This window comes from Littorina saxatilis, linkage group LG11, assembly GCF_037325665.1.
Source record: "Littorina saxatilis isolate snail1 linkage group LG11, US_GU_Lsax_2.0, whole genome shotgun sequence".
In the NCBI taxonomy this organism is placed as follows: Eukaryota; Metazoa; Mollusca; class Gastropoda; order Littorinimorpha; family Littorinidae; genus Littorina; species Littorina saxatilis.
This window is the reverse complement of record NC_090255.1, coordinates 10,350,889-10,374,137: the sequence shown is the minus strand read 5'-3', so window position 1 is coordinate 10,374,137 and position 23,249 is coordinate 10,350,889. Positions and strand designations below refer to the sequence as shown.

The 23,249-nt window shown below is 44.0% G+C and overlaps 1 protein-coding gene across 2 annotated transcripts in view; it reads left to right on the top strand.

Annotated features, from left to right (window-relative positions):
- Positions 1-384: 384 nt before the first annotated feature.
- The window catches only part of LOC138979722 (kinesin-like protein KIF13A), a gene marked incomplete at its 5' end in the record, with an annotated part of 47,687 nt that continues 24,822 nt past the window's right edge, over positions 385-23,249 (top strand). The window contains 9 exon segments of one of the 2 annotated variants that reach the window (XM_070352459.1): positions 385-547; positions 1,600-1,746; positions 5,042-5,188; positions 8,889-9,014; positions 9,440-9,610; positions 10,535-10,686; positions 20,595-20,727; positions 21,987-22,230; positions 22,505-22,631. In XM_070352459.1, the coding sequence (XP_070208560.1) occupies positions 385-547; positions 1,600-1,746; positions 5,042-5,188; positions 8,889-9,014; positions 9,440-9,610; positions 10,535-10,686; positions 20,595-20,727; positions 21,987-22,230; positions 22,505-22,631 (1,410 nt within the window). 2 annotated transcript variants of the gene reach the window in all.

Genomic DNA, 23,249 nt, shown 5'->3' with positions numbered 1-23,249 from the left:
AAAACAAGCTCTGAAAATTAGAAATACAAAAATTATGATCAAAATTAAATTTTCAAAATCAATTTAAAAACACTTTATCTTATTCCTTGTCGGTTCCTGATTCCAAAATTGAAAACATATAGATATGATATGTTTGGATTAAAAACTCGCTCAGAAAGTTAACACGAAGAGAGGTACAGTAAAGCGTGCTATGAAGCACACCGCAACCGTTACCGCGCCAAACAGGCTTGTCACTTTCACTGCCTTTTGCACTAGCGGCGGACTACGTTCAGTTTCATTCTGTGAGTTCTACAGCTTGACTAAATGTAGTAATTTTGCCTTACGCGACTTGTTTACTCAATTGTTTTTGCAATCTCATATCATGATTTCGTTGTGTGTTTTCAGGGAGAAAAACTTCAAGCAGAGCCTGTCCAAGCTTAGGGAAGAGGTGGTGAAGGCGAATGCACTGGTGCGTGAAGCCAACTTCCTGTCGCAGGAGATGGGCAAGCAGACCGAGTTCCATGTCACGCTTCAGATCCCGGCTGCCAACCTCAGTCCCAACAGACGGGTAGGTGGAAATAAGGCAAAATTTGATGAACATTTGATTGAGGTTTGAAACTGTAGATTGAAATTTGAAGGGTTTTTTTGTGTGTGTTTTATTTGAATAAGTGGGCGGGGATGTAGCTCAGTCGGTAGCGCGCTGGATTTGTATCCAGTTGGCCGCTGTCAGCGTGAGTTTGTCCCCACGTTCGGCGAGAGATTTATTTCTCAGAGTCAACTTTGTGTGCAGACTCTCCTCGGTGTCCGAACACCCCCGTGTGTACACGCAAGCACAAGACCAAGTGCGCACGAAAAAGATCCTGTAATCCATGTCAGAGTTCGGTGGGTTATAGAAACGCGAAAATACCCAGCATGCTTCCTCCGAAAGCGGCGTATGGCTGCCTAAATGGCGGGGGTAAAAACGGTCATGCACGTAAGATTCCACTCGTGCAAAAAACACGAGTGTACGTGGGAGTTTCAGCCCACGAACGTGGAAGAAGAAGAAGAAGATTTGAATAAGTTGATTGAAATTAGACAAAAATGGATTGTAATTTGAAACATTAGTCTGTAAAATTGAAAACAAATTGATTGAAATTTGAATTTTTGTGTGAGGTGTGATAGTGGGCAGTGTCAGAAAGAATTGAGCTCTCTCTCTCTCTCTCTCTCTCTCTCTCTCTCTCTCTCTCTCTCTCTCTCTCTCTCTCTCTCTCTCTCTCTCTCTCTCTCTCTCTCTCTCTCTCTCTCTCTCTCTCTCTCTCTCTCTCTCTCTCTCTCTCTCTCTCTCTCTCTCTCTCTCTCTCTCTCTCTCTCTCTCTCTCTCTCTCTCTCTCTCTCTCTCTCTCTCTCTGATTGCATACTTCTCACATTCAGACACATTATCTGTACACACATATAGCCACTATCTCACTCTTTTTCTCTTGAACCTTAAACCTCTATCCTTATAAAATAAATATCCATCACCATCTCTCACACAGGCACAAGCTACACAGACACTCTCAGAGACATACACAGCAACGTTGATAGTTAACTCAAACTTTCTACCATAGCTAACCCTCACCCCCAAAACTCTATCCTTCACAGAGAGGGGCGTTCGTCAGCGAGCCGGCCATACTGGTCAAGCGGAAGAAGCGGAGCGGTCAGATCTGGACGATGGAGAAGCTGGAGAATAAGATTATCGACATGCGGGAGATGTATGAAGACCGCAAGTCACAGGGCCTGCCCATGATGGTAGAGGACACATCTTCTGATGACTTCTTTGATGGCTCCACTTGGGTTTGTGTTGTCCTGCATGGCTTGACCTTTTGCCTCTGTGTGGTGTGTGTGTGTGTCGGGGAGGGGGGTAGAGTGTGTTATTGGATGAATTCCAGAAATACATTTAGACGAATTCAGGAATTAACTCTGTCGCGTTTTTATTGGTTATTGTGGAAGAGTTGCTTTTCCTTTGAAATGCCGAGGCAAACAAACCCGTGTGACATTGTAGGCCAATCACTAGGTAGCTGCAAGTGGCTGTCCCTATGGGCACTAATTAGGGGACGTGATCATATCGGCAAGGAAGAGTTATCTCCGGTGGGAATAATTTCTAAGTGTGCTCTGTGTGTGAGCTAACTTTCACAGGATTGTCAGTCATTCACATGATTCATACTCACAGGAGTTTGTTTGACCCAGTTCCCAAGGGTTTGTTTTGTTTGTTTGTTTGCTTAACGCCCAGCCGACCACGAAGGGCCATATCAGGGCGGTGCTGCTTTGACATGTAACGAGCACCACACACAAGACAGAAGTCGCAGCACAGGCTTCATGTCTCACCCAGTCACATTATTCTGACACTGGACCAACCAGTCCTAGCACTAACCCCATAATGCCAGACGCCAGGCGGAGCAGCCACTAGATTGCCAATTTTAAAGTCTTAGGTATGACCCGGCCGGGGTTTGAACCCACGACCTCCCGATCACAGGGCGGACGCCTTACCACTAGCCCAACCGTGCCGGTCTTTCCCAAGGGTGAGCAACTCCAAACCCATTGAAACCTGACAGAGTTATTTCCAAACAACGTTTGTTTAAGTGGGGTGGTCGTGTGGGAATAACTGACAAATGAGATCTTGAGCATTATTCAGACTTAGTGCATTGAACATACAGTTAGTTATTAAATCTAACTGAACTGAGATCTTGATCATTGTTTTGTCTTACTGAAAATAGGAAATGCCGTCACAAAAAGTAGATACTTAAAATCTAATTCAACGAAGATCTTTCGCATTGTGCTATTTCTAACACTAGAATTAGATGTGTATTTACATCCAGCTAAGTGTTATTGTTAAAACTTAAAATTTAACTTTTTTCTTGAATGGGAATTTAAGACTATAGCTGCTGCATGACTGTGTGGTGAATTAACTGCATAATTAAAATTGGAGGTAGGTGAAGAGAAACCATTTTTCCAGTCAATTACTTGCAGTTGCAAGAAAAGATTTTTGAATTGAGAGAAGGACTGAAAGTGTTTGCATGTGTAATTGCTACAATAAAAGTTCTTGTTTTAGAGCTTGTTTGGAATACAGTTCATTAAATTTGGTGGGTAAGATTGGTGTATTTGGCTTTCAGTGTTTGTCATTTTTTCACTTCATTCCGTTTGTGGTGTCCATACAGGGATCGCGTTTACGCACGATTTTTGCGTATTTGACGCATTTTAAAAGTCACTGACGCGTTTTTTTCGCAGCGCCGCGTAAGCCATACGCAAAAATATTGTAACTTTTTCTTGTCTTCACGCAACGCTTTTGCTCTGACTTAATAATCACCCGATCCTGAAACTGACTGTAGGGCTCGAGAAGTGACGACACACATGAAATCTGCGCGTCAAAACTAAAGTCCGTTTCTTTTTGCATCGAAGTATCGCAAACGAACGTAACGAGGGTATTACCAGATAATGTCTTGTCGGATAATGAAACAGACATTAGCTGCTCTCCCATCTCGCGCTTCCAAAAGGCGGAAAGTGTGTCTAGTCGTATTAGAGCGGGAAACAAACTCGCAAGGCCCGAAGGTTGGAGACAGCAGGGGTGTTATTCGACAGGCGTGCGCGGAGTTCGACAGGAAAACTCGCCGTATTTAGGTAAGGAGTGTCTTTAAGTCTTTCGAGCGTGTTTTGTTTGTGTCTGTACGTGTTTTCGTAGTACGCAAAAATATTGGTCCGTGACGCGTTTTTTTCATTTCGTTGCGTATGACTTACGCGTTTTTTAAAAAGCTAGCGCGATCACTGTCCATAAGTTTGTGAGATCCTCATTGTTGAGGGGTGGTGGGGTGGGAACATAATTCGGGATGAGTTTTGCACTGAAATATTGTGAGAAATAGTCTAGTCTGCTTTGAGTTTTTTTTTATCATAACACTTTAATTTGTGGAATTTTTGCTTGATCAGTTTAGATTTTTGTGACAAAACCTTTTGCTTTTGTGTTTTTCTTCATACTTTTGATGTAGAATATTTAGTGCTTTGTATGTTTGAAAATTAATATGTGTGTGTGTGTTGTCTGTTACAATCACTTTTTTTTTACTTTTTTGCTCAGAATAGTACGACAGTTTATTGACACCTCGGTAGGTTTTTGTCAGTTTTGTGATTTCATCGGATTGAATTTTGTTTCTTTTTTGAATTTTCAAGCCCTTTTTCTGATCACATTTGGGGACACATGCTATTTTGTGTGCAAAAGTTGTGTACAGATTGTTTTGAAATTGATGCCATTATTCCCTATATGCCCTGCTTTTTGTGTGTTCTGACTTGGTGGGGGGGGGGGGGGGGGGGGGGGGAGTATTAATACTGATTTTAATCAGACATGAAGTTGAATAACTAAGGGAATACATGTAATGGTTTTCAAGAAAATACTTAAGTAAAGAAAATAACTTACATTTTTGTCTAATTTTACATTCAAATTTCTTGGTTTTTTTAGGTTTTTACTTTTCTGCTCTGTGTAATAGAGGTTGACAGAGACAATTATATGAGATTTTGTTACGAAGAGGTGCATTTTGCCAAACTGTCAGTTCAGAAAAATGACCCAATTATTTTTTTATTGTAAGAAATAAATATCCTTGTATTAGAAGCTAAATTTTTGTTTAACAAATCACATGTTTTAGTCTTTGAACATGTTAGATTTTGGGTAGTTTTAAGATTTCTCTTAAATGCCATAACTTTGTAGATACAGGTTCTTTGAAACAATTTCTTTGCTGTGTTACTAAAGAAAATAGATCTATAGATGCATATTCTTCATTAGCAATACACACAATTAGATTGAAGAAGATTTTCTATGTGAAAGCTATGGAAATTTTACTGAAAAAAAAGATAATACATGTATAATAATAATGATAATAATGCATACTACTTATATAGCGCATGTATCCAGGGTTTAACCCTGCTCAAAGCGCTGTACAATATATACAGTATGTCCCCCTGTTTCAGTACGACATGAGGTTTGCAGGGTACTACTGTGAGCATTACGAGAATCATATCACCCCAGCATGTCCTTATTCTAATGTTCCACCTTGCTGATTTCCAGGACAACGGACCCCCACAGCTGGGCGACCCGTTCTATGAGTCCCAGGAAAACCACAACCTGATTGGCGTGGCCAACATCTTCCTGGAGTGTCTGTTCCACGACGTCAAGCTGGACTATCATGTGCCCATCATCAGCCAGCAGGGAGAGGTCAGTTGTTTTGTTCATTTGGTTTAAACAAAACTTTATTCTGTTTTAGTATTGTGTCATATATATATACAATATCTAACATTCAGGATCTGTACTGAAGCATAAAGCTTTGATTAGCGAATTCAACTCAACTCAACTCAACTCAACTCAAATTTTATTGGCTTCAATTTTCATAGAAGAATTTGTCTTGCGCTTGGGAGAAAGTAAGAGTATAACATATAAAAACAGCATTCATATCACATTTCATGTATCACACACAGTAATCACTAACCCATATCCACCCAAAAAAATTTTTTTTTGGCAGTTATCATTTTTTAGTGTTTTATTTACTGAAAGGAGTACCACTAAGACATATCCGTAGTCGTTTGCCCCCCAAAATTTTTTTTTCCTAGTTTTTTTAGAAGTTTTTGGGTGCACCCCTCTAGGGTGCATTGGGGGCAAATGACCACAATAACATTTTTTTAAGTGCACCCCCACAGGGTGCACTGGGGGCCAATGACCACAATAACCTTTTTGTTAAGTGCACCCCCACATTGGAACCTTGAGACGTTATGAAGTTAAATAGAAAACTCACATTTTGTGGACATATTTCAGATAAATGAATTTGTAAAAACAGCTTTATTTTTTGCCTTGAAACGAACATAGCAACGTTGGGCCATTTCTTTGATTTCACAATATCCAGCTGATTGCTCATTTGCGTTCTTTCAAAATGAGTGTACATTATCTTTGTGTTGGTAAAAATTAAGCCAAAATATCTGGGAGGAATAACCCTATCCTCTCCTCCACTTCTTTCTTAGAAGTAGCTCAAATCAAGAAAAAACAACGCCAAGGAACTCCATGATGAAGAGCGACGATGCAGCAAATTCAAGGAACTCCGTGGAACTCGTTGAAGCAATGGAGATGAAGGCCAACTCGACACTTTGTACACATCTTCCTTGTGTTTTTGTGACATTTTGCGCATCTTTTCTGTGTTGAATTGGAAGAGAAGTGACCTGTTCTGTCACTCCTGACGGCCTCAGGGACTCTGGGTGTGAAGGTCAGGTCTCGACCTACTCTCAATGGAGTCCCCGCTGCACCATGACGCATGAGATAGGTCTGAGCCACCCTCACCTGAAAGTCAGCAGATCAACTGTCGCTTGACAGTCAACACTTCTTTCCCAGTACATAGGTCGCCTTGGCAAGGCATTGTATCCTGACAAGAGGAGAATGCCAATGAAAGATCGCATATCCTGTCTGTTGGTAGTGAATGCATGGTTGCCATTATCTCGATTGGCATACAAGTTTGTCTGTTGTACCAAATTGTCGACGACATCATCATCAAAGAAAAATTCAAATATGTCCACTGGGTTCAGGTTTTGATTGTACCAGGCTGGATCTGGAATATTTGGGAAAGGAACTTGTGTTTGAAGCCCGTTTCTTGGCATGTCTGCACGTTGCCAGTTACGTTGTGCTTGCTGGTTGCCACCCTGTGGAGCTCTTTGGGCATGCCTACGTGGTGCTGGGGCTGGTGGGGCTCGAGCGCGTGGTGCAGGGGCTGGTGGGGCTCGAGCGCGTGGTGCTGGGCCTGGTGGGGCTCGAGCGCGTGGTGCTGGGGCTGGTGGGGCTCGAGCGCGTGGTGCTGGGGCTGGTGGGGCTCGAGCGCGTGGTGCTGGGGCTGGTGGGGCTCGAGCGCGTGGTGCTGGGGCTGGTGGGGCTCGAGCGCGTGGTGCTGGGGCTGGTGGGGCTCGAGCGCGTGGTGCAGGTGCTGGTGCTCGAGCGCATGGTGCAGGGGCTGGTGGAGCTTGAGTATGTGCTGCAGGACCATGTGGGGCTACAGCACATGGTGCGACAGGTCGTGTGGCTTCAGCGTGTGGTGCATCTTGAGTAGATGGAGCAGGACCAGGTGGATTCTCACACCGAGCACGTTTGGGAGGAGGTTGTTGGGCCGTAGATGGTGGGGCTCGAGCAGGATGAAGATGTGCATGTGCTTTAGGATCAAATGGGGCATGCGTTGGTGGAGCAGGAATTAGTTGGGCTGATGTGATGATGGAATGTGTACGTGATGAGTGGGGTTACTCATCTGAGTCTTCATTCGTTGATGACATTGTTTTTGTTTCGCCTTGTAAGTCTGTAACGACTAATTCTGCCTCTGCTGTAAGCTGTCGGTGATTTAGATTTTGAATGCAGCCATTCTCGTCTTCATCACCACTGTCCTCATCCGATAAATCACCCGCATTTCCAGGAGGAGTTATGTAAACGGTTGCTTGTAGAAAATCATCGTCTTCCAGCATTGACACTACCTCGTTCACTGTGTATCGCCTCCTCCTACACACACACATAATATGTTTATCTCTCAGGATCAAAATAGCATCAAATCAAAAGCACAGTAAAAAAAAAACACCGATGGACCCTACTTTTTTTTAGTCACGTTACCTTAGACCAACATATTTTTTTAGGCCTGATAGTTTTCATGAAACTCAAACGGGTCAAATCACAGGCGATGGAAATCATTGCATTATTGACACGGTTATTTCAATCAGAGACCTCTGACAGTGTGATTCAGATACAGACACAGACACAAAAAAAAGGATGGTAGCTCTCGCTCCCAATGCACTCTAGTAGGGTGCACTGAAAAAAAGAAGCATGGTACCGCTCGCTCCCAATGCACCCCTGTAGGGTGCACTACTATTTCATCATTTTCAGTGTGGAACATATTATTTTAGGAATAATCTAACATGTACATCTTACTAAACATATAATTTGTACACTAAAACCGCTGACACAGGAATAAAAATGAGAACTGTTTGACAACTATCACTTACGAATTTTGCTGAGGAGTGTTCGCTGCCATTTTTCATTTCCCCTCTTTTCAGACTTCAGTTCACGAGAGCATTTCAGGAGAGATCACTTGATCATTATGTTGCTGGTGTAGAGACAAGTCATGGGAACTGCAGGATACTAAACTAAATGCAATTTGTCCTTTTGTGATTTTTCCACTACAATTTAAATCGATGCACCCCCAGGGGGTGCGATGGGTGGATATGGGATACGCCTACAATTATCACATTTGTACCTGTATCATACATGCAAATAAATAGTATCACATTTCCACGTATCACACACAATATATACATTACATAACATACAGCAAGCTTCCATCTCCCGCGCCCCCCCCCCCCCCCCTCCCACACATACATATCCTCGCACGTGCGTCGACTCCATACAAATGACATCATCAGTCCATTAACTAAAATGCACAATGACTAGTAGTGGGTACATGATACTTAATACGTGCTCAACTAGACCTGCTAACTAAAATAATAACAGAAACAAAAACAAGCAGAAGCATAGAACAAGAAGAACACGTTTGTTCATTTCATGCTCTTGGTGTGTACTAAGTTAAGATAGATTCATGTAGTTGTGATTTGCATGGTCAAAATGTTCCTTTAATGTGTAGTCCCCCATGTAAAGCTGAATCTATGATACCATACACCTCGATCACTACGTGGATGCACTAACTAAATGTTACTGTTACAGGTAGCGGGCAAGCTGCACATCGAGATCACCAAGGTGGGGGGAGCCGTCCTGGATCGCTACGTGGATGCACTAACTAAATGTTACTGTTACAGGTAGCGGGCAAGCTGCACATCGAGATCACCAAGGTGGGGGGAGCCGTCCTGGATCGCTACGTGGATGCACTAACTAAACGTTACTGTTACAGGTAGCGGGCAAGCTGCACATCGAGATCACCAAGGTGGGGGGAGCCATCCTGGATCGCTACGTTGACATGGCGGCTGAGGATAACGAGGAGGAGAGTGTGCCCATGGGGGCACCGCTCTTGATACGTGTACGTTTTCATTTCATTTCATTAACTCTACTTCATTATCCCATTGCTGGTAAATACAGTATTTGATGTCACCCTCCGCGGGGTATATCTGGAGTATAATACCCAACCACAGCATATGTCCACAACCTGTTTCAGGGTGTGGAAAGGAAGGCACTGCTAGGAGCCTGTGCTTTCTTTCTTGCTAGAATGAAATCCCGTGTATTTCTGAAAATCGTCTATTGGATGTTAACCCCCTTTTGAGACTCCCTCTATTTTAAGACTCCCTCTATTTTAAGACTCCCTCTCTTTAAAGACTCCCTCTCTTTTAAGACTCCCTCTATTTAAAGACTCCCTCTATTTTAAGACCTGATTTTCTCAGATTTTGTGAGGTCTTAAAAAGGGGTTGCACTGTATTCCAATACAGGTGAATGATTTGTGTGTTGCAGGTGTGCATCAAAGAGGCACGGGGACTGCCGCCAGCCCTGGCTCACTTTGTCTTCTGTCAGTACAACTTCTGGGGCCACCAGGAGTCCGTCGTCGTGCCGCCTGAGATTAACCCTGAGCACCTGGAGAAACGCGAGGATGACACTGTGGCCTTCACCTTCAACCACGAAAAGGTCATTTCTCCTGCTTGGTGTACAGTGTTGATTAAGAAAGTTACAGCAGTTCTCTGGGTTCTGTGTGCATGCATGTGTGTGCAATCAACGCATTTGCATAGCGAAGATAAGCTACTGTTATTTAGTCTTATTCTGTCACCTGTGAGCAGGTGTGAACCTTCAGATGCTCTAATGAGCGCTTCTGGGGTGATGACGTAAAACAACTCCTGTGATCTTACCGCGAGGTGGCGCCAGTTACCAGCCGAAAGAAAGAAGGGGCATAACCTCACCAGAACCGACCATTGTTTGTTTACCATATAAAATGCACGACTTACACATGAACTGTTACCAAACCGATATGCTATTTGGGACCAATGCAAGTTTTTTTTCCCTTTCTCGTGTGATATTCCCGCGAGGTGGCGCCAGTTACCAGCCGAAAGAAAGAGTTACCAGAACCGCCCATTACCATGATTTTGTTCAACAGGGTGACCCCAAAAATTGCCACCCATTAAAATGCCTATAACTCCTAAACTACTACGGCAATTTACTTCATATTTGGTGTACATTGGCTTGTGATATGGGATGATACGTGCACACAGTGTCAGGTCTGTACATTGGCTTGTGATATGGGATGATAAGTGCACACAGTGTCAGGTCTGTACGTTGAATGTTCTGACTTTATGGGAAATGAATCCAAATTCGGGGATTGATGCGAAAATACGAGATCTTGCCCTGAGCGTTATAGGTAGAGGTGTGGGATTCTGGGGATTTTTGTGTGTATATTTCCCCCTTGACTTTCATAATCCCTTTATCTCTTGCTGTTGTTCCAAGTACCGATCACAGACAAATTCATCAAGTTTTGTTTGGACGGAGCGTTGTCGGTGGAGGTGTTGTATTTTTCTGTGTATGTTTCCCCCTTTATTTTCATATCCCTTTATTTTGCAGGTGTTCCGAGTGCCGATCACAGAAGAGTTCATTGAGTTTTGCTCTGACGGGGCGCTGTCGGTGGAGGTGTGGGGTCACCGCAGTCAGGGCTTTGGTCAGCTGCTCAATCTGGCCGACACTGCACAGGCCAAGTCACGCTCCGTCGCTGACAGGTGTGTGGAATGTCTCATCTCCCGCCCTCTATCTCTCTCAGCCTGTGTTGCTGGGATATATCTGGAATATTCTTAGGTTTGAATAACTATATGTCAGGTCATATTAGGATCAAGTTTTGGGCAATAATTAATAAGAAATCAATGTTCTCTTGGACATTGTTTTATGACGGTAGAAAAGCAAATATGTTTGATTCATATACATATGAGCTCTCCTTTTACGACCCTGTACGTTTTCCCAGATTGTTTGAATGTCTGTAACACATTTTGAAGTGAACGATGTTCATGTTGCACTACAGGTGGAGATTGTTTGAATGTCTGTAACACATTTTGAAGTGAACGATGTTCATGTTGCACTATAACACGTTTTGAAGTGAACGATGTTCATGTTGCACTACAGGTGGAGATTGTTTGTATGTCTGTAACACGTTTTGAAGTGAACGATGTTCATGTTGCACAACAGGTGGAGATTGTTTGAATGTCTGTAACACATTTTGAAGTGAACGATGTTCATGTTGCACTACAGGTGGAGATTGTTTGAATGTCTGTAACACATTTTGAAGTGAACGATGTTCATGTTGCACTACAGGTGGAGATTGTTTGAATTCTTCTTCTTCTTCTTCGTCGTTCGCTCAGACAGCAACTCCGGAGGCCCTGATGAAGGCTGCTGTACGCCGGAGGCTCTCCATGGGTCCATAGAGTTTGTCCCTCATCGGTGTGTCAGCAGGCCAGGTCTCTGCTCGCAAGTTTTGGTGTGTTGGACAGTCCTGCAGGAAGTGTTGCACTGTCATTGGAGATGTGCCACAGGGGCACGATGCAGAATCACCAATGTGGAATTTGGTATACAGGTGATGTTTGAGTCTGCAATGGCCTGTTCTCAGTCTCACAATGACCACTTGGTCATCTCTGGGTAGGAGGTAGTAGGCATCCTTTTTGTTGTAGTCTGGGTGTTGGTGGAGCCATCTTCTCTTCTGCTTCTCTTTGACTATAGTCTTGGCCTCTTCATAGGTGACTTCTTGTTCATCCTGTGGGAGCTGTCCACCTTCTTTTGCCAGTCGGTCAGCTTCCTCATTGCCCTGTATGTTACAGTGTGATGGAATCCACTGGATGACTGTTTGCTCAGTGGATTGCTGTAAGTTGGTCAGTGCAGAGGCAAGGGTGTTCAGTTCCTTGTTCCGTGGGTTCTGGACTGCTTGCAGGACTGATAAGGCATCAGAGAAGATAACCACTCTGGAGCGGGTTGTTTCCCTGTTCTCGTGTAACATTCGGGCTGCTGTTTGTAGTGCATCAGCCTCAGCCTTGTAGTTCGTAGAGAACTTTCCAGTTGGAATAGCCTGCTGTAGTTGTCTTTCATCCTTCAGTTTGATGACAATTCCGCCACCTCCATTTCTGGTTGCATCTTCTGCTGATCCATCTGTGTATGTATGGGTCCAATGTTCTTTGGGATAGACGTGATCTATGTGGTCCAGGGTCACTGCTTTCCTCTCCGCTTCTGTTTGGATGCCCTTTTTGAGAATGCCAGGAATGCTCTCTCTGACTTCAGGGAATTGCTCTCTCTTCCAAGCTGGTACAGTCGAGTGCGTTGGTATTATCCTGTTGCCCTGCTGCATGAGTTCTGGATCCTGTCGTTCAAGTCTCCTCACGTTGTGGACAAAACTGCTGCGCTTCAGTCTGCATTTGGTGGGCTCCGACATTCTCTTGTGCATTGGGTGGTTCTGCATCCTCTTGAACTTGGCAGCTAGTGTAAGGACTTTGGTGTCTCGTCTGCTTTCAAGGCTCTCTAGGCCAGTCAATGTGTCCATAGCCTGGATTGGAGTCGACTTGAGTGCACCTGTGATGATTCTAGATGCTTGGTTCTGCATTCGGGCAAGTTTGTCGAAGTTGGATTTTGCTGCTGTACTCCATGCAGCTGCTCCGTACTCTAGGACAGATCTTACTCGTCCAAGGTACAGCTTCTTCTGGATGTTGTGATCCGCTCCCCAGGATGTCCCAGAAAGTTTCTTCATTAGTGCTGTTCGCAGTCTGGCTCTGGCTGCGCACTTCTCTGTTTGGTGTTTCCATGTCATCCTGGGATCAAAGGTAACTCCAAGGTATGTGGGTGTATTGTCTTGTGGTAGGTTGTGGCCATTCACCTGGAGGTGTGCAGTCTGTTTCTTGGCGGCGAGACTGAAGATGGTGTAGTTTGTTTTACTGGCATTGATGGTCACTAACCACTTCCTTGTCCATCTTTCTATCCTTCTCAAGGCGTCCTGCACTCGCACTGTGGCAGTAGTCACATACTGCTCCGAACACCAAATGACCAGGTCATCTGCATATACTGCGCCATGGACCCATGCAGGGATATCTTCCAGGATGTCATTCATGAAGATGATGAACAGCGTAGGCGAGAGAACTCCGCCTTGTGGGACGCCTTCCTTCATGGTTCTTTGCCTGCTCTGGAATCTTTTGTTCTGTACCCTGGCTTTCCTGTTGGTAAGGTATTGGCTGATCCAGTTGTACACATGTGTCCCGTGATCCCATATTGGTGCATTTTCAGTTTCAGACCCTCTTTCCACACCTTGTCGAAGGCTTTTTCAAGATCTATCCAGACTGCGATAGTATGTTTCTTGTCTTGAAGTGTATCTTTAACTTCTTGTGCAATGTAGGCAACCTGATCCTCGGTGGATCTGTGTTGTCTGAATCCAGCCTGGTTGTCAGAGATGATCTTTTTCTCTTCCAGGTACCAGATTAGCCTGTTGTTGATGAGTCTCTCCATAAGCTTCCCCACGCAGCTGGTTAGACTAATGGGCCTATAGCTGTCAGCCCTGGTTTTGTCTTTTCCCTTTTTGTGGATAGGTATCATTGTTGCATCTCTCCAAGCTTGAGGTACTGAGGCATGTGTCCAACTGGCGTTGAAGATCGTCAGCAGCACCTTTCTCGCTGATGGGCCAAGTCGTTGAAGCATCTCGTTGGTGATGCCATCAGGCCCAGGCGATTTCTCTTTCTGTAGCTGCCGAATCCCGTCTTCAAACTCTTTTTCGGTGAATGGTTCCTTCATAACTTCTTTTTCTGTGGCTGCATCTCTGTACTGCTGCTGTTCTTCTTGGACTTCCCTCTCTCTTTCTTATGGGATGTCTAGGTTACTGTTTCTTTCAAAGCTGCTGATGAGATGGTCTGCAGCTTTCTTGCCAGTGATGGTTTCTCCATTCTGTTCCAATCTAATGGGTGCTGGTGTTGATTTTTCGTCATTCATAGCTTTGGCGAGATTCCAGAGCTTACTGCCATCCTTGTCTAAATTTAAGCTTTCTGTCTTTCTTTTCCAGTTGTTTCTTGCTGCTTGAGTGAATGTTTTCTTGTAGGAAGCTGTCTTTTCCTTCAGACTGATATTGTTTTCAATGGTTGGTTCTTTCTCCACTTTCTCTCTTGCATCATTCACCTGATCTTCCAGTTTCTGAAGTTCTTCAGTCCAATATGGCTTGTAGTTTTTCCTGGCTCCTCGTGGGATGGTTTCTTTTGCAGCTTTCAGCACTGCTGCATTGAAGGCCTTGGTCATGCTGTTTGCATCTTTACGGCGAGTATTTATGTTTGCCACATACTCATCAGTAAGCATGGAATAATCTTCCCACTTTGCTTTTTTGTAATTCCATCTGGGTAGTGGTTTGCAGTCCCCCGGATGGTGATTGAGGTTGAAGGTCAGTTTGACAGGCTTGTGGTCACTACCGGCTAGCTGATCCAGCACAGTTCTCTCAGCACTTGTCTGTAGGTTGTTAGTGGAAAAGGACAGGTCAGGTGTTGTTGACGTCATCCATCTGCGTGAGTAGAATGTTGGAGGGTCTTCTGGGCTATTCAGGAGATATAAATGCTGTTCTATTTGCCAATCTTCCACCTCCTCCCCTCTAGAATCTGTTTCATTGTATCCCCAGCTATGGGAATGGCTGTTGAAGTCACCGATAATCAGACATCCATCCTGTGGCACCTCCATTTTGTGTAGAGAAAGTTGTCGATCAGCTGGGCAATAAATGTTGTAAATCCTGATCTGCTTCCCATTTTGTAGTGTGATGTCCACTCCGGTAATTTCTGCCTGTCCATCAGTGTCCAATGTGATGTGCTTTGCTGGTAGGTGATTCTTGATCAAGATGAGTACACCGCCTTTGTGCCTTTTCTCCCGGTCCGCACGGTAGGTCTGGTAGCCTCTTATTGTGAAGCGGAGGTTCTCTGTAAGGTGTGTCTCCTGGATACAAGCTATGTCAATATCCTCTTTGTGAAGTCGTTCAGCAAAGGGGAGCTTCTTCTTGGATATTCCCTCAGCGTTCCACTGTAGCACCCTCAATGGCCTTGGCTCCACATCCTCATTTCTGTCGTAGCCAGTCGCATTTACCCGTCTCACCCGCCGCCTGGCTCCACCACAAAAAGGGGAACGGGGTCCACCAGTCGCATGATATGAGCCCCTTTGAGGCACGGGGCCCGGCACTCTTCCACCCTGGTGGGTCTCCAACGGACGAGCACCATATCGAGAGTCATTTCCATTGTTGTCTGTCATGTGAGCATAGATGCGTTGTGCTGCCGTTACGCGCCTGACAAGTCAGGCCCAGCACATCCGACTTCAGCTTGTTTTTATATCAGAGTGTTTGCTCTCCTAGATTGGTTGCTTTACCGGGCTGCCGAGTTCAATCTACCCGTTTCCTGGATGGCCGTCGCATCTTCCGCATCCATGCTGACGCCCTGAGCTGTCCAGTCTGCTGTTGTATTCGCCTTCGGTGCCAGGTTGTGGGCATATCTGTCCTGTTGCCACCTCTGCCGGATGTGTTCCCCTAGCAAGTTGGATGTGACATGGGGGTGACATGGGGGTTTCAGCTAATGGGTCCAACCCCCCAGGTTTGTCTTCAGAGTTTTCCTTCTCCTAGGAATGCTGCCTACCTTGGCTAACGAGTCGTTCCTACCCAGCGCTTGTGGAAGCAGCAGTAACATGGAGTATCCTCGTCCGCCCAGCCAGCCGTTGGGAGCAAGCTCCTCGTCCGCCTGTCTGACCGTTGGGATGGGTGACTAGACGTCCTCTTCCGCCTTCGCTGCCGTTGGGAGTTCACTCTCCTCTTCCGCCAGTTCCGCCGTTGGGATGTCTAGTCTTGGTATTTCACCCATACCTGGGGATTTGTTTCATGGGCACCAGGGCGTATCCACACACGGGTGGGCCTGCGTACCGCACGTACGGAGAAAATCTCCTCCGCGCCCTTGCATTTTAGCCTGGGAGCATAGGGCTCCCAGTTTCCACCCAACGCCACGTGGAGGCAATGCATAGGACTTGTTGGTGAGAGGCTAACCGGCAGAAGAGACCTACGCGGATGGCTGCTCTCTTTTCGACCGGTGCTGCATGCAGCTTTGGCTAGCCAGCGATGAAGGCTGAAAGCGGATGCGACACTTAAGCACATGTATGTCAACGCCAACACGCTTGAGATTGTTTGAATGTCTAACACATTTTGAAGTGAACGATGTTCATGTTGCACTATAACACGTTTTGAAGTGAACGATGTTCATGTTGCACTATAACACGTTTTGAAGTGAACGATGTTCATGTTGCACTACAGGTGGAGATTGTTTGTATGTCTGTAACACGTTTTGAAGTGAACGATGTTCATGTTGCACAACAGGTGGAGATTGTTTGAATGTCTGTAACACATTTTGAAGTGAACGATGTTCATGTTGCACTACAGGTGGAGATTGTTTGAATGTCTGTAACACATTTTGAAGTGAACGATGTTCATGTTGCACAACAGGTGGAGATTGTTTGAATGTCTGTAACACATTTTGAAGTGAACGATGTTCATGTTACACTGCAGGTGGAGATTGTTTGAATGTCTGTAACACATTTTGAAGTGAACGATGTTCATGTTGCACGACAGGTGGAGATTGTTTGAATGTCTGTAACACATTTTGAAGTGAACGATGTTCATGTTGCACTATAGGTGGAGATTGTTTGAATGTCTGTAACACATTTTGAAGTGAACGATGTTCATGTTGCACTACAGGTGGAGATTGTTTGAATGTCTGTAACACATTTTGAAGTGAACGATGTTCATGTTGCACGACAGGTGGAGATTGTTTGAATGTCTGTAACACATTTTGAAGTGAACGATGTTCATGTTGCACTACAGGTGGAGATGTTTGAATGTCTGTAACACATTTTGAAGTGAACGATGTTCATGTTGCACTATAGGTGGAGATTGTTTGAATGTCTGTAACACACTTTGAAGTGAACGATGTTCATGTTGCACTACAGGTGGAGATTGTTTGAATGTCTGTCACACATTTTGAAGTGAACGATGTTCATGTTGCACTGCAGGTGGAGAATGTTTGAATGTTTGCAACACGTTTTGAAGTGAACGATGTTCATGTTGCACTACAGGTGGAGATTGTTTGAATGTCTGTAACACATTTTGAAGTGAACGATGTTCATGTTGCACTGCAGGTGGAGATTGTTTGAATGTCTGTAACACATTTTGAAGTGAACGATGTTCATGTTGCACTACAGGTGGAGATGTTTGAATGTCTGTAACACATTTTGAAGTGAACGATGTTCATGTTGCACTACAGGTGGAGATTGTTTGAATATCTGTTAACACATTTTGAAGTGAACGATGTTCATGTTGCACTACAGGTGGAGATTGTTTGAATGTCTGTAACACATTTTGAAGTGAACGATGTTCATGTTGCACTGCAGGTGGAGAATGTTTGAATGTTTGCAACACGTTTTGAAGTGAACGATGTTCATGTTGCACTACAGGTGGAGATTGTTTGAATGTCTAACACATTTTGAAGTGAACGATGTTCATGTTGCACTACAGGTGGAGATGTTTGAATGTCTGTAACACATTTTGAAGTGAACGATGTTCATGTTGCACTACAGGTGGAGATTGTTTGAATGTCTGTAACACATTTTGAAGTGAACGATGTTCATGTTGCACTACAGGTGGAGATGTTTGAATGTCTGTAACACATTTTGAAGTGAACGATGTTCATGTTGCACTACAGGTGGAGATTGTTTGAATGTCTGTAACACATTTTGAAGTGAACGATGTTCATGTTGCACTATAACACGTTTTGAAGTGAACGATGTTCATGTTGCACAACAGGTGGAGATTGTTTGAATGTCTGTAACACATTTTGAAGTGAACGATGTTCATGTTGCACTACAGGTGGAGATGTTTGAATGTCTGTAACACATTTTGAAGTGAACGATGTTCATGTTGCACTACAGGTGGAGATTGTTTGAATGTCTGTAACACACTTTGAAGTGAACGATGTTCATGTTGCACTGCAGGTGGAGATTGTTTGAATATCTGTAACACACTTTGAAGTGAACGATGTTCATGTTGCACTGCAGGTGGAGATTGTTTGAATATCTGTAACACACTTTGAAGTGAATGATGTTCATGTTGCACTGCAGGTGGAGATTGTTTGAATGTCTGTAACACATTTTGAAGTGAACGATGTTCATGTTGCACTACAGGTGGAGATGTTTGAATGTCTGTAACACATTTTGAAGTGAACGATGTTCATGTTGCACTACAGGTGGAGATGTTTGAATGTCTGTAACACATTTTGAAGTGAACGATGTTCATGTTGCACTACAGGTGGAGATTGTTTGAATGTCTAACACATTTTGAAGTGAACGATGTTCATGTTGCACTACAGGTGGAGATGTTTGAATGTCTGTAACACATTTTGAAGTGAACGATGTTCATGTTGCACTACAGGTGGAGATTGTTTGAATGTCTGTCACACATTTTGAAGTGAACGATGTTCATGTTGCACTACAGCAGACCTGTTTACCCTCCCGGATTGTCCGGAATTATTACGGATTTGGGGTCTAAATTCCGGTATTACGGAAATCTACCGAAAATTCCGGAAATTGCGGTCGAGAGAATCTTTTTCGTGGGTGAAAATTCGAAGTCGAAATTGTGGTAGTCACCAGGACTGTGATTTCAAGGCTGACCGAAACAGCCTTTTCTGCGCATGTGTACAGCAAGGTATTTGTCGGATTCCGCGGTTTTGAGATCGACATTGGTCCGAAGGGTAATTTTGGGCCGATCTCTGTGGGGACGAAATGCCAACCAAAAAAGCGAAAGTTGTACAGGAATATCGGCAAAACTATTAAGTCAAGTGGCGGTGTCTGGTGAAGTTTAAGAAGAGCGAACCACATTCATTTTGGTGATCGACTTGAGATCAGTGCAACAACAAAGCTAGTCAGTTAGCGAGGCTAGACGCAGCATTAGTTTTAACAAAATGCAGTACACAAATGAACATGGAAACAAACAAAAACACGAAATTATGTTTGGCAAAACATGAGCCTGCTTCGCATCGAGTTTATTTGATTTAGGTCTCTACTTCCACAGAATCTCCCGGACCTGCGAACCGATCTCTCACTACGGTCAGTCACGCCAGAGACATAGATGTAGGTCTATGGTCGCGCTCTTCAGTGACTTGTGCTGTTGCCGAAATTCAAGTCTTTCTGAGTCTAAAACTGATCTCCATTAATATTTCTCCAATATAGCAAAGATCACAGTTCTTTGAATCGAAAAACTTACAACAAAATGTTTAAAGGAAATAAACGAATCGGTCCTCTAAAATTAAAGGTAGCTTCTGAAGAGATCGAGTTATTATGACTATTAATGCAGGATGTCTGATGTGACAGAATGTAAGGTGGTTTTGTTCACATGCATCTTGACTGTAAATAGTCCAAGGGCGAAGTACGGGGGTGGGGGGGGGGGATGATACAGGGGTTCCGGACACCCCCCCCCCCCCCCCCCCCCTTGCTGTCAAAAAAGCAACAAAAAACACAAAAATTCAGTCTGTGGGAAAAAAACAAAACATTTTCTGTCTGTGAAATTTTTGTTTTTGTCGGAAGCAGATATCAATGAAGATAAATTGCCATTATTTAATACTAACTTTAAAAGAAATAACGAGTGGCTGCTGACACCAGTTTATCATGTTTAAAATCAAGGATAAGCCACAAATTGTTAATAAAATAGCTAAAATTCTTCAGCCAGACCCCCCAACCCCTGGACCCCAGGTTGTACCCCCCCCCCCCCCCCCCTCTAGCTCTCTTGCTCCGCCCCTGAATACTGTTATTTTTTTAGTTTTTTTTAGATAAAGTAAACTTGTCTTTGTTAACTTGCATATGTATCAGGTGTCTTGTGTTGTGTGTTTGTGGTGTGTGTGATCGAGCTTCTGTGTGTGTAGTACAATACTGTTAAACATGGTTATCAATTTTGTACTTGTTTTGCATGGTAGTGCGCGAATTAACGTGTCGTTTAATCATTTTCGAGCTGGTTTATGGTTGATAAAAAAGATTACTCAAAGATGCCTCAAATTACGGAAAAGTAACAGTTGCATTCCTGATTTTCATGTGGGGGGTAAACAGGTCTGCTACAGGTGGAGATATTTGAATGTCTGTAACACACTTTGAAGTGAACGATGTTCATGTTGCACTACAGGTGGAGATTGTTTGAATGTCTGTAACACACTTTGAAGTGAACGATGTTCATGTTGCACTACAGGTGGAGATTGTTTGAATGTCTGTAACACACTTTGAAGTGAACGATGTTCATGTTGCACTACAGGTGGAGATTGTTTGAATATCTGTAACACACTTTGAAGTGAATGATGTTCATGTTGCACTACAGGTGGAGATTGTTTGAATGTCTGTAACACACTTTGAAGTGAACGATGTTCATGTTGCACTACAGGTGGAGATTGTTTGAATGTCTGTAACACATTTTGAAGTGAACGATGTTCATGTTGCACTACAGGTGGAGATTGTTTGAATGTCTGTAACACATTTTGAAGTGAACGATGTTCATGTTGCACTACAGGTGGAGATTGTTTGAATGTCTGTAACACATTTTGAAGTGAACGATGTTCATGTTGCACTACAGGTGGAACGAGGTGATGCGAAAGATTGAGATGTGGGTGGAGTTCCACGAGCTGAACGATCAAGGTGAATACACCCCTGTGGAGGTGATCCCCAAACCTGAGGTGCCCTGTGCTGGCGTCTTTCAACTCAGACAGGTGAGATTTTGATTTTGATTTTTTGATTTTCTATTCTTTGGGTCTGTTTGCTTGTTTGTTTCAAATTCATAAAGGATTCCACACTGTACTTCATAGGATTTGAATAGATTAGAGCAGTGTCTGTAACTGTGAAACATGGATTATGTATGCAAGGAATTAATTATGCACGTGATTTTGTTTGTATGGCTTTTTCTTTGAGGAGGTTGTGCAGCTTGTGCGAAGATTCTGGTATGGTAGAGACGGGCGCTGTGGCGTGGTGGTAAGACGTCGGCCTCGGAAGGTCAAGGGTTCGAATCCCGGTCGCGGCCGCCTGGTGGGTTAAGTGTGGAGATTTTTCCAATGTCCCAGGTCAACTTATGTGCAGACCTGCTAGTGGCTTATCCCCCTTCGTGTGTACACGCAGGCACAAGACCAAGTGCTCACGGAAAAGATCCTGTAATCCATGTCAGAGTTCGGTGGGTTATAGAAACACGAAAATACCCAGCATGCTTCCTCCGAAAGCGGCGTATAGCTGCCTAAATGGCGGGGTAAAAACGGTCATACACGTAAAATTCCACTTGTGCAAAAACACAAGTGTACGTGGGAGTTTCAGCCCATGAACGCAGAAGAAGAAGGAAGTGGATTCAGGCTAAAACCAGACACAAAACATCCAAACTGGAAGCTGCTTGACAAGACTATACTGCACTGATTACAAGATCTAGGTTTCAGGTCGTATTGTATTTGGCTGAGAACCAGAAACAAAAAGTTCAAACTCGAAGCTGCCAAACAAGACTTTATACTGATTGGAAGCAGTAGACTTTTTTTGACCAACACAGCATTGATTACAAGATTTAAGATTCAAGTCATTTTCTATTTGGCTGTAAAACTGCCATGAGCCAAAATGAAAAAACAAGAAAGATAATATGTTGTTGGAACGTTTAATTATGACAAAACAAAATGTTACGATCACTGATCTTGGACCCAGCGGTCTTTTAAGTGGACAGATAGACAGATAGACAGACAGACAGACAGACAGACAGACAGACAGACAGACAGACAAGGGCACCTCAGGTTTGGGGATCACCTCCACTGGTGTGTATTCACCTTGATCGTTCAGCTTGTGGAACTCCACCCACATCTCGATCTTACGCATCACTTATAATACAGAAAATAAACTTATCTTGACAAATTGTCGAGAAGCTCGTTGACAAGCCAGACAAACCATGTGCCATGTGCCAAGCCATTCTGAATAAAACATCTCATATTCTTCACATCACCAGGGCCACTCTCGCCGAGTGTTGGTGCGTATCAAACCCAAGGCAAACTCAGGCACACTGCCGCTGATCTGTGAGTGCATCACGACACTCAACATTGGCTGTCTGACCGTGCGCTCCAAGCTGCAGAAGGGGCTGGACTCGTACCAGGAGGAGGATCTGTCCGTTCTGCGCGACCGCTGGTCCAAGGCTCTGGCCCGTCGCAAGCAGTACCTTGACGAACAGATACAGAAACTCATCAACAAGCCAGGTGAGAAATGGAAAGGAAAGCCACTTTTGAAAAGCATGCCAGACAGAAAATGGACAAAGGCTTTTAAGAAAAATTCAAACAGAAAACAATCTTTGTCGGACAAGTAAAGCCCACTTGACTTCCTGTGTGCTTCAACAGGCTGAGCTTATATTGTGGCAGTTCATACCCTTTTAACTTTTTTGCAGCTTTTTATGATTTAGGATTTAACATGCCTGACAGTAATCTGTACATTTTTATCTGAATTGTTCACTCATAGAAGCTGTTTCCTTTACAGACAAGACAGAGGCTGACTCGGAGAGAGAGCGAGCGCTGATAGAGCAGTGGGTCTGCTTGACGGAAGAGCGCAACGCTGTTCTGGTTCCCGCCCCCGGCAGTAACATCCCTGGTGCTCCCGCTGATTGGTAAGATCCAACAATTACAGTAAATTTATGCTAATTATGATAGAAGAGACTGTTTCCATGCCTCTGTCTTCAGTCATTGACGCACACGTTTTTGATCTGCCTCATTGGTCTGGCCCCTGATCTGTCAATTGTCCAATGATTTTGGCATGTAAGTACGGAACGCGGATCGTATCAACTGATGCAGGAAATTGATGCATCCAAAACCACGAATTTGATGCATCGCTTTGATGCATCAGAATTTTCGGGTTTTCCCGGAAAGTGCCGAGCAAAAAGCAAAATTTGAACCGGGATACGAAGCGAAACGAACTATTTCTCAGCCTCTTTTGTACGCGCCATTCCGGCCAATCCCACTATCAGCAGGAATTTTTCCGAAATCATGGCAAGTGTAATTGACGGTTTGGAAGAAGCTGTGGTTCAAACAGTCGAGCTAAGACGGCAGGAGGCGAGAAACGAAGGAGAAGGAGGTGCCGACGGCATCTGTTTATATTCGTCAAAATGTCATTTCAAGTTTTTCCGTGCTCAGGCATTTCTTACGGAAAGACCGGAAATGAATGATCTTTCGCATGCATACAAAACCGAAAGTGATGCATCAAAATGATGCATCATTTTCGTATCGGA